At 39.0% G+C, this 11,650-nt stretch overlaps 2 protein-coding genes across 4 annotated transcripts; both read left to right on the top strand.

Annotated features, from left to right (window-relative positions):
* The first annotated feature begins 192 nt into the window (after positions 1 to 192).
* Positions 193 to 3,248, top strand: cby1 (chibby homolog 1 (Drosophila)). Of its 3 annotated transcripts, none has more exons than XM_034708809.1 (5): positions 193 to 326; positions 567 to 665; positions 2,158 to 2,263; positions 2,437 to 2,549; positions 3,026 to 3,248. In XM_034708809.1, exons 1-5 carry the CDS (start codon positions 321 to 323, stop codon positions 3,104 to 3,106), a joined length of 405 nt encoding a protein of 134 aa, XP_034564700.1. In that variant the 5' UTR covers positions 193 to 320; the 3' UTR covers positions 3,107 to 3,248. The 3 variants fall into 3 exon arrangements, with proteins under 3 accessions (XP_034564700.1, XP_034564702.1, XP_034564701.1); XM_034708811.1 differs by having other exon boundaries at positions 227 to 411; XM_034708810.1 differs by having other exon boundaries at positions 228 to 406.
* Positions 3,249 to 5,363: 2,115 nt separating this feature from the next.
* Positions 5,364 to 10,985, top strand: pdap1a (pdgfa associated protein 1a). The gene is made up of 6 exons (XM_034707358.1): positions 5,364 to 5,552; positions 7,312 to 7,394; positions 7,469 to 7,543; positions 7,715 to 7,839; positions 8,000 to 8,151; positions 9,510 to 10,985. The coding sequence occupies exons 1-6, from the start codon at positions 5,540 to 5,542 to the stop codon at positions 9,542 to 9,544; spliced, it is 483 nt and encodes a 160-aa protein (XP_034563249.1). The 5' UTR covers positions 5,364 to 5,539; the 3' UTR covers positions 9,545 to 10,985.
* The last annotated feature ends 665 nt before the right edge of the window (positions 10,986 to 11,650 follow it).

Raw genomic sequence — 11,650 nt, 5'->3', positions numbered from 1 at the left:
TTTACTTTTAATGGATTGATCCATTATCTCCGTGGTCGATTGGGGGGTGTTCCGAAATTTCATTTGCGTAATCGAGTATTAAATTCAGCATACGACAGCCAAGAACAAGCTTTTCAGCGCGGATTTGTAATCTAAAACGTCTGATATTTACAGAGGATGACAAACACATGAAACAGCTCTTTATTAAAACTGTGTAGTATCAAAGAGGAACCTTCATCACGCACATGGAACATTCACACATGCGCAGTAGATAACATGGTTTAGTTTGGAGAGAAAAGAATGCCAGCCAGCCCTTAAAGAATATGAATAAGTAGTCTTTTATGGAGGTAAATACACAAGTTTGATTTTTTACAGACACATAACAGCTACTAACCAACCCGTGAGGCAGTCTACAGTTTCTTTAAATGTAAGGTATGAGTAGTGCTCATAGCGAGCGAGTGTTAGACACTTAGCATTAGCTTAACGACGTATCGTTAGCAACAATAGAGTAAAACATACTGTGGCTGTCTGATGCTTCTGTTTATAAATGCTACCAATGCTCCTGTTCTGTTAACATTTTTACACAGGACCTGAAAAGATCTCTAAGGATGCCACTCTTTGGAAACACATTCAGTCCGAAGAAGACTCCACCTCGCAAATCTGCATCCCTGTCCAGCCTCCACACGGTGAGAAACGAGCTTCTTATTGGCAGTACGGTCAAGCTAGGAATACTGTTGATAATGTGTACTGATTACACATTTTACATGAAATAAAAATCATTGATTGGTATCAATTTCCTGTCAAATGTACAGTTATCACCCAGGAGCAGGGGCGTCACCAGGAATTCTGGGCTCCCTGAAAAGATATCTCAGTGGGCCCCATCACCACAGCCAACCCAACACAATATAACATTGCAGCTATAATACTGGTTTATTTGCATTAAACAAAAATATATGTTTAAAACTATCCTGAGGGGTATACTACGAAGCCGGATTTGATACTATCAAGGTAACTTCAGGGTTAACTCTGGATTTTCAGGACTACGAAGGTGGTTCCCGTCTTACCAGGGTATATAACCATGGTTACTCATGCTGAACTCCTAACCTGCTCCGGAGCAGGTTATGTTCAGGATCAGAGATCTGTTTGGAGAAAACTCCGCCCACTGACCAATCTAAGCTACATATCAATAATTTCTTTTCAAAATTTCTCCAAATTCAACTGCACAATATGGACTGGCTTCAGACTGTCCACCTCTTTAAACAAGATTATTTGAAGCCAAGTGATTTGTTGAATAACAACAAGGGGGCATTATTTATTTATGTTTAATTCGATTGGAGGATTTCAAAACTAGGATAAAGGATGATCTGATCAGCTCGTGCACATGTTTTAGAGCGTAACACTGCTAATTTATAAATCGATGTAATAGTTACTTGTCACTGTATGTTTTGTGCTGTTCTATTTGTGAAACTTTTTATGCTGCTGTCTTGGCCAGGACTCCCTTGAAAAAGAGACTTTGTATCTCAATGGGACTATTCCTGGTAAAATAAAGGTAACATAAAAAAAAAATAAAAAAATAGTTATAATCTAACCTCATGATGTAAAATAAAACTCTAAAAACCTACAGTTTACTTTCAGTCAGATTCAGCCAAACTTGATGCTGTGAAAATATGACAATGACAAGCGGTTTTGAGGCGTAGACAGCTGTTAAAATCACACTATTAGCCCATTGTATATGTGTTTTTAACTTATTAATTGCGCATCCACATTGATTGATCAAGGCTCAAGGTCTGTTCCACAGCCGCTGTCCACTCAGCATCCCAGGAGCTGCCTTCTGCTGACAGACAGCTGCAGGTCCAAACGTAAACAGAGACTCCGCTTTTCTCCAGAAAGGAATCCTGAATGTTTGTTTATTTATTCAGACATTTTTAGTTATCTTAATGCAGTTATAATTAATAACACATTTTATTTCAGGCCCATTAAAGGCCCCCCTCCCCACTTGGGCCCTAAGTAGTCAGTCCCACTTTTCCCCCCACTACGATGCCCCTGCCCAGGAGGATGTGTAGATGTAGATATTGATATAGATTGTGTAAGAGGGACTGCTGTCCGATATTATAATAGTTGTTATAGACACATACCGACTGATTTTTTTTTGTGTTTTTTTCTTCATGTCTTTCCTAGCTGGATCGTTCAACAAGGGAAGTAGAGCTAGGTCTTGAGTATGGCCCCCCTGTGATGAACATTGGAGGTCAAAGCTGGAAATTTGATGAGGGACAATGGTTAACAGGTAATAACTTTGCCTGGGATGAATGAATAAACACCATTGCACCACTGTTCAGATGCAAAGTGCCTCAGGATTTCCTTATCCCATGATAGGTGCCATATCAGCTTAACTGCTGTTGGTCTCTGCATGGCTAGTATAGCAATAATTCATTTTCCTTTGTGTTTTTGTCTCATCAGAATCAGGTGGCAATGCTTCTGGTCGGGAAATGCAGCGACTTAAGAAAAGAAATGTCCAGCTGGAGGAAGAGAACAACCTTCTAAAACTAAAGATTGAACTTCTCTTGGACATGGTAAGAATCAAACAGCTTCGGTTATGCCTTTAAATTCTCAGACTATGCATATATTCTTTAATGATTGCTATTTTATAGGCTATTGTTTACTTTATAATGTAATCTACTTTGCTGCCGTAACACTTAAAATTTCCTTGTTGTGGGACGAATAAAGGATTATCTCATCTTATCTTATCTTATCTTATCTTGTCTTATGCACTGTGGTAGGAAAGTTTATTTTAGGCCACTTAAAGTCAGATGCAGTCATTTTGTGTGAACCAGTATGTTTTAGTGAACAGACAAATGGATGATCTCATCTTCTGGCTCCATAGCTGTTTGTGACATTGTTTTAAAAGCAAGTCTGACGTTTATTGGCTCTCTTAATAAAGATTGCTTATTGGATTTGAGTCGTACACCTCACACTCATAGTTAAACGTAATTTAGCGATGAGCTATGTACAGCTATTAAGTAACCAATACTTCATCTTTCCCATGCAGTTAACTGAAACAACTGTGGAGTACCACCTGATGGAGAAAGAAGTGGAAGGTATGAAGACTCAACATCGACGGAAGAAATGACGAACTTGATCTTAAGCCTTCGTCAAAGGACTTGTTTTTCCATATTTGGAGTTCATTAAAAAATGTGACTTTTGTTTTGTTTGCAAGAACAGATAAAATGCATGCTCATCATTTTTGTCATTAAAGGGAATCTTGTGTTGTAGGTTTCTGCCTTGCTTGTCTTTGTTGGAAGAAGATGCAGTTGCATAAGATTTATGAGTATTTGTATTTGTGTTGGTTCTGTCCCATGTTTTCTTCTTTTATCATAGATCTAAACAACTGTGCGCAAAACACTACATATTTCATACAATTTACATCTGTTTGTCTATCTTTTTATCTAGTTTATCTGACTTTTTATATTTTCTGATTTTTCTATTCAAATAAAAATACTATTAATTGCAGGTACACTGTTTTTCTTCTAGTATTTGTCTGATTCATACTCGACTCTCATTCTTATGAAGATGGAAATCTGAACCGGGTTTTTCAACACAAAGCAAAAAACCTACAGGACATGAGAGCAGCAATATTACCTGTTCATGCATAAATCTTGATTTTAGTAGTTCATTATTGAACATTAGCAGTTTGAAAAATGTATGACAAGCCACACCCACTGTCTGAATATGGATTAGTTAAAGCAATTCTGTAAGTTGTTGCATCTTTGTAACTGTGATGTTTAATATAATTCAATTCAAAAAACTTTATTTGTACCCGGGAGCAATTTAAGGCACGCATGAGCAGCATTGAATACAAGAAACAGACACTTAAATTATAAGTATTGTAAAAAAGAAAGAAAATAGTTAAACAAAAAACAACAAAATTTACAGGCGACAGTATACCCATATATACACACATACACACATACACACACGCATACACATAAACACACACACACACACACACAAAAGTGAAAAATGGACACAAATACTGGAGTGACAAGAATAAAAATGCAGAGGTTGTGTTGGGTACTAAAACGATAGATAAAAATAGAAAAAATATCAACAAAACCAAGATAAGAGATAAGATAAGCTACTCCTTTATTCGTCCCACAACGGGGAAATTCATGGAGTTACAAACAAAAGGTGTACAGTACAAGAATCTCAACAAGAATATATATAGAAAAGAACTATATATATATATATATATATATATATATATATATATATTAGCTAATCTTGAAATAAAACCTTGAAAATAGAAATGTCATGGGTTTTCTGCCTGTCTTTTTGCCAGATGACTCCTAAGTTTAGGGTTAGTGAACAGTTAATTATCAAAAGCATCAGTAGCAGTAGGTTAATTCACAACAGCACAGTAAACAAAGCCATATAGGTAGGCTAATTTTCAGCAGACCAGCTAAATGAAGCCACATTAAATCACTTTGAGGGGCAGTGGAGGTTGCGAGTCTTTGGCACCTACCTTTTGGGGGTTGCGGGCTGGGAAGTTTGGGAACCCCTGGTATAATGTGTGTTTAAGTATTTTATATAAATCCTCCAGTATATTTCTAACCCTTGTGAAATGTTTGTAAGTACATTGTTTCCTAAATTTTGGGTATCAGGTTTGAAAGGAAGGGCTGTTTATTTTCCTCGCCCCTGCTCCTCGAAGCAGCCAGAGTACACCACTGATCATTCTTCTGTTCAATCCTGTGTGATTAAAGTGTGATAAGGTCCATATTCATAATATTTATACAGCTGTGCTCATAAGTTACATACCCTGGTAGAAGTTTTTTTTGGCAATTTTCAGAGAATATGAATGATAAGAGAAAACTTTTTTTCACTCATCGTTTGTGGTTGGGTGAAGCAAAATTTGTATCAAACAACTGTGTTTACTCCTTTTACATCATAATGACAACAGAAACTACCCCAAAAAACATATATTCTGCCAGGGTATGTAAACTTATGAGCACAACTGTATTTATAATCCATATTTAAATATGTTTTCAAAATTACTGAATTGCACTGAATTCATTTCAGTTGACAGTCAGGTATTGATTACATGCAGATTTAGTATATCACACTAAATAGTTGGACATTATGATCTTTCAGACCTTTGCTTCAAGAAATGTTTCCCTAACTGGACCTCTTGCAATTTTAGTTGAATACCCTTCTTTAGTGCATCTCCCCAGATGTGGACTAAATCATAGAAGTGCGGATCATGATAATATCCTACATCAAAAGCATTAATGAAAGGTCCAACTGTACTATCTTTGACTCCCTTTGGCTAATTGGTGGGTGTACGTATCAGTCAAATCATCGCTGTAGCGATTGGTTGAAGTGCCCTTACTGCGCAGGCGCAGTTTGTCGTGACTCAATGCAGCGTTTCGACGACTGAGCTTTCGGCAGCGGGAGAGACGAAGTACTTTCTAGCCTTTTCTTCTAGTTCTTTACATCTAACTGTACAGCGGGCAATAAACCTGTCTTAAAGTACCCGACGTCACCTGTTCAAACTCAAGATATCATTATGCCTCGAGGCGGTGAGTATGATCCAGAAGCTTCATGTTACAAGCCAGACTTTAGCAAGCAAACACCAGCTAGCTTGATGTTAGCTAAAGTAGTATCAACTCTCACATGCTTAGCTCTTAGCATGCTAACCGGTTAGCAGGCTGTATTTGTGAATTGGAGCATTAAAGGAAAGCAGTGGGCAGCACATTCAACAGTGGAGTTAATTTAAAGTATTGTCTTGTATACAGCTAACAGCTTGTTGATCGTTTCAGTATCAAATCGAAACTGTGTCGTCAGACTTTGTTAAACCGCCTGTATCATGGCATGTGCCTACTAAACCACATCAGCTCTCCTGTGTGAGTGTTATTTCATGCAACTCTTGATAGTTAGCGCAGTTTGTTGAGTTGGAGTTGTTATTTACGTATGTCAGTTGTGTCTGGCGTTGTTTCCATTCCTGTCACCGACTCACCAGGTTGACATTTGCCGGCGGAGGGAGCTGGTTAACAGTGAACGTCATCATGTGTCATCTCCCATCACACTCACACACTCTCTGCCTTTCAGCTGTATGGTCTATATTACAGTCTATGTATGGTAGCTGTAATGTGGGACTTTACTTAGTGTTGCAGGTCTGGCCTGACCTGAGCAGTGGTGGACAAAGTACACGTCTTCATTACTTAAGTCAAAGGATAGATCCTCCCGGTCAAACATTACTCCAATACAATTGAAAGTTGCTCAGTCAGATTATTACTTGAGTTAAAGTCCTGCAGTACTTGCTTTTAAAAATCCTAAGTATTCAAAGTACTTATTAAAATATCTCAAATGTATGTTCACAAAGCGTGATTGCAGTCAAGAATGCATGGGTGTACATTCTGCTACGTTCTGTTTATCTAGAAACATGATTTCATATCTAAAAAGTAAACCATGAAATATAAACTAAGTTACTACAAGCACAGACAAGTTTGAAATGTTAATCTGGAATAAAACAAGTGTGTTAGCTAAAGACCTCCACATGCTTTCTCAGGTTAGATGGCGATGTTTTGTAGGCTGTGATGAGGTTTGTGCGGTAAACAGATCAGAGATTTACAACGATACGAATCATTCTTTATTTAAAAACCTCAAACGTGGGTTTAAAAAATGGCCGTTGTGCTCAGGTAGAGAATCATCATCCTTCTTGGCAGCTACGCTCAACCGAGGTACGGCTACACTATTGAGACAAACCAAGCACAAGTATAGGAACAGTTTACAGTCTTTGGGATCTGATTACAGAAAAGAAAAATCATGAGCTGACTTCAAAGCTAAAGTAGTGAGTAACCAGAGCACTGATAGAAATGTAGTGAAGTAAAATTAATAAGTTCCCCCTAAAATAAATACTCAGGTAAAGTACAGATACTCAAAAAATGTACTTAAGTACTGTACTCAGGTAAATTTACTTTGTTACTGTCCACCACTGGACCTGAGTAGGAATCTTGTCACTCAGTCAGGAGGTAAGGTGCAGATGTGCCCATGGAGGTACACCTGAGCCTACCTTAGATTTGCTACACCTGCATCACATCATTTCATCCCATATTGCATCGCCTCCTTCAAAGTGCTGAGTCAAGCTTGAAGTTTAAAAAGAAAGTTCAATCAAGGATGGACATACCTAAGGGCCGTTTAATCATATTACAATGTACAGTCATAACTTTAGAGAGTTTGCAACATCATTTTGTAAACTTTAAATGATTCTTATTGAATGACAAACAGCAGTTTTTTACAGCTCATTAACTTGTGACAACCTGGACTACTGTGTTTCAGGAAAGAGGGGCCACAAAGGCAGAGGGAAGCAGTTCAGCCACCCTGAGGAGATTGATCGACAGATGAAAGCCCAGAAGGAGCTGGTGAGTTACGGACCGGTCTTGCAGATGTGAAGTTACCATTAGAAGAGGTCTGATGTTATTATGTGTGTCAACAGGAAGAAAATGCTTGTGCAGAAAAGGGGAGCTCTGCAGAGTCTGGGGATGAGAGCAGCAGTGATGATGACAATGAGGTGAGTGAGGGCGTGGTAAAAATGTTTCAAAACTTTAACAATGTTGCCAGTCAACTATGTTAAATAAATTACACAACAAATATGATTACCAGCCTCTGCCGCCAGTTACCTGCCTTTGACTGTTGGTTTCCTGTCTCACTGACGTTATAATGTGTTCCATTTTGTGCACAGTCCAGGAAGAGAAGTGGAGTTGAGGGGCTCATAGAGATTGAGAACCCAAACCGTGTGTCTCAGAAAAACAAGAAGGTGGCAGAAGTAGACGTTGATGCTCCCAGAGAGCTGACCCGCAGGGAGAGGTATGTGTCACCCCATCAATGAGGAGAGGAGTGTTTGTATTTCTGTTGTTGTACTTTTTTCAGTCTCTCAAATAACCCTGGCTGCGTTCATCAGTTTTTTTTAAGGGGTTTTACATTGAGAAATTCTCTTTCGTGTGTGCCCTGCTGTTGTCTTTGTCAGAGAGGAGATAGAGAAGCAGAAATCAAAGGAACGTTACATGAAGCTACATCTGGAGGGGAAGACTGAGCAGGCCAGGGCTGACCTAGCAAGACTGGCCATCATCAAGAAACAGAGGGAGGATGCTGCCAAGAAGAGAGACGAACTCAGGAAAGGTGAGCAGACAAAACAAGTGACTCATCGAAATTTACAGGAATGTTAACATCAATCCATCCCTCCTGACTGCTTTGGACTGTCTTTAGTTCACCACGTTGAAATAGGCTCTGTTTATGTGCTAGGTGTTAGAGTTATTTTAGCGCAGCTATATATTGCACTATATGTGTCAGCAGGGGAAACTCTAAGGCGTAAAAGCTGTTGATTGTGACATGATGATTGAGTAATCTAGTTTAACATGAGGAGTGGTTCAGAAGATGTGTCCACACTTGTACTGCATTGTGTTCAGACATTAAAGGCCTGAAGTTTCTTGTGCCTTTTAGCTATTTTTTTAAGTTTTTTATTAAGTTTATTCCGGTCTGCATCAACAGTCAGCAATTCACTCCACAACATAGACGCCATGTACAAATCACAAAGAAAAAACTAAAACTAAACAATCACTGAGGGAGTCAGCAACCAATACAAAATGTACATGCATACATATAAACATACTTACACATGCACATATATTTTAGTTAGTCAATCACAAGCTGACTGAAAATGGTGTAGGGTGAAGCCAAGGCCTACACGGGACTTTCAACAGATCCGTGTCCGGTCCGCCTCGGATCCGCTGTGGTCCGGCTCCGTGCTCTCTCTGCTGGACTGCTGGACAGCTGGAGTCATGTGACTGAGGATTTCCCACGGCAATCATTGAATCAAGGATTCTCCTCCTCCTCTCCTCAATCATGTTGTCTTTATGGTCCTCTGAAAACCTCTGACTTGATGACTCCAGGCCTGCCTCTGTGCAAAATGACATTTTGTTGTCATAGTTAAGTTAAAAACGATCTAACGATAACACAGAGTGTTTTATTCTGAAAATTAACCGGATGTTTTCATTTTATTTTGGTGTCTGACTTCCTGTCCCGCTCCATCTGCTCTGTGCTGATTGATGCGTCATGCTCCGGCATCAGGCAAAAATAGAAGTCTTGCGTTTCTGATCCGTTGCATTCTGACCTGCCGGATCAGAGACACAGCCGCAATGCAACGGAGTGGATCCAGTGGGGGTTAACAGATTGACTAGAATAGAAACCTATCAGATCTGGTGCGTGACAGATCGGAGATGGACCGGTGACGGACCTGGTGGAGTTTGGCCTACCCTTTTAGATAACTGATACAGCCCAGGCGACATTGTGATAGTTATTTTATGTTATATTATAACGGAACAATATTTAAAGAAGGTGTCATACATTTTTGCCTCATTTTCAACAGCTGTTAATAGGATTCACATAGCAGTATTTTTATGAACACTTTTCTATGTGCAGAATGATGAAAGTGTTTATGAAAATAACTCCTTCACTCTGTCTGTTATTTTTATTTTCAGAAAAAGATAACGAAGATGCCAAAGCAAAGCGTTAGTCCATCACTTTTAAGCTTCAACATGCACTTCAGTCTCAGAGGGAAGGAGAGAGGAGATCTGGAGGAGGAGAAGGGGTAGGGGACCAATTCAAGTGGTGTCAGATCAGGGAGGCTCCTGAACTCTCCCTCACTTCAAATCAGAGGGGTGCAGTTTTTTCCACGACCATGTTGTCAGGACAGGGGAAACACGGGTGGAGCAAAGCAAGATGAAGAGGACTGCAACATTTGGGATGCCTCCTAGTTTTCCTTCACAGTTCTTAAGAGGAGACACTCGCAGGTTTTCCAAGTGCTTCACTCCCTCTTTACTCTTCCCTGCTGGCGACGGTGTTAATTCTAAAGCTGCTGAAGTTCTTTCATTCTTTTGATTCATAAATCTCTACCTTTGTACAATTTAACTAAATGACTGGACGGATATTACAGTGAGCGTGCATGAGGATTTCTTGGTGCTTTACTTTTCCTTCCATCTCACCCGCTTCCTATGAAGCCAAATCAGTGACAGATGGAGAAAAGAACACTATTCAGAGGAAAAACTGATGTATAGGAATTATACAATGTAGTTTAGTATTTGTGGATATATTGCACAAAACTTAAGTATAATTTTTCTGAAGATTTTCCCCCCAAATATCTAAATATGACTCAACAATTTAGCTTTTTCACCAGCCTTGTTTGTCCCTGGTTTGAGCCCTTTTTAAATTTACAGTTGGAAGAATTCAGCGTCCCCCTACCACAGTCTGTAAAGAAAGTCCAGCATTTTGCATTTTTTTGCTTCACCACTGTTCTTTTCTGCAAGTGTACACTCTGCTCTCTTGGATTATGTTATAGCTGACAGTTCAAAAGTGTTTCAAAAAGTGTTTTGTACTCCACTTCTCAAAGCCCTTAGTCGATTACTTGAATTGCCTAAAATAAGCATTTTTTAAGTTGTTGAACATCAGTGCTGGAAAGCAGTAACTGTGGCCTTGCCCTGTTTCTGATGGGATCCTGTACGTTCTAAAGGAGGGATTGTGTCTTCTGTTGCCTTTCCAAAGTTTACACAAGACCAGTTCACTGTCTTCTTCCTGTTATTAAAGTGCTACACAAACCCGTCAGAGTTAATTAGGTACACTTAGAATGTAATGCAGCCCTGTACCAGCATCACTATCAACGGTCTTCATCTGTTTCAAGTCAATGCAACATTTTAGCAGTGAGAGGATTTACAGCAGAGCTCTTGTATAGTTTAAACTGCACAGGTGTACAGAATAAACTTTATATCTCAGGATGTGGAGGATTTGGAAAGGCTTCGATCAGGAACTGTATTCCCTACTAGACAGGAGTAGCTTTAAGAACTAACTGTTGAAACCACAAGATTAAGAAATGTAGCTGCAGCTTAAAACACAGAGTTCTCAAGTTTCCCATCATGTATTTGAAGTCATTTTTAAAAATAAAGTCATTAAGAAATAACTCACTATGTTGTGCTTTTATACTTTCTAACTGTATGATTATATTTTCAGTTACTTTCCTAATGAGTAGAATTAGACAAAGTAGAAATACAAGTATTTGTTGACATCTTAATTGAAGCTGTCAGAAGACACCAGTGTCATGTAGTTGCTGGACTTATGTCTCATCCAATCAGGCTGTTCATTGTTGGCTCTGTGCATTTTGCTGCAGCCACCACTAGACTGCAGCATCTGACAGGCTGGAAGATCTTAGTGCTGCTCTCTATAGACAGCAAACATTTGAAGAGGGAAGCTCAGTAATACAATGGGACGTAGGTTGGATAATGTGTTCTTCATTTTCATGTTCAGATTTATTCAGCACACCAGATACAAACAGGAAGGCTTCATGAATTTGTGCCTCCAAACTTTGGAATTTGAGGTGTTATGCATCGGCCATATTTCAACTTATGTTTACAGCTCACCAACATGTACAGGGTGAGCTTCTCCCATCATGCTCTAGACGTTATAACATCTGAATGTTCATTACGTACTGAATCAAGTAAATAATCATACATACAAATACAGCTTGTGGATTAAAGTAAAAGAAAGAAAAGACATGTTTTCAATATGAGTGGTGAAATATGTTGGACAGGATATGCTTAAAAGGAAAATGATAAACCGTTTGCTCATTTAG

Source organism: Notolabrus celidotus, chromosome 18, assembly GCF_009762535.1.
Source record: "Notolabrus celidotus isolate fNotCel1 chromosome 18, fNotCel1.pri, whole genome shotgun sequence".
Taxonomy (NCBI): Eukaryota; Metazoa; Chordata; class Actinopteri; order Labriformes; family Labridae; genus Notolabrus; species Notolabrus celidotus.
This window is presented reverse-complemented; position numbering and strand designations above follow the sequence as displayed.

Bases quoted from the DNA above. Each gene is read 5' to 3' on its own strand.
- pdap1a (XM_034707358.1), top strand. The intron at 7,544-7,714 runs GTGAGTGAGGGC...TTTTGTGCACAG, and splicing joins GCAGTGATGATGACAATGAG to TCCAGGAAGAGAAGTGGAGT. The intron at 7,840-7,999 runs GTATGTGTCACC...TGTCTTTGTCAG, and splicing joins GAGCTGACCCGCAGGGAGAG to AGAGGAGATAGAGAAGCAGA.
- cby1 (XM_034708809.1), top strand. The intron at 2,264-2,436 runs GTAATAACTTTG...TTGTCTCATCAG, and splicing joins TGAGGGACAATGGTTAACAG to AATCAGGTGGCAATGCTTCT. The intron at 2,550-3,025 runs GTAAGAATCAAA...TTTCCCATGCAG, and splicing joins TTGAACTTCTCTTGGACATG to TTAACTGAAACAACTGTGGA.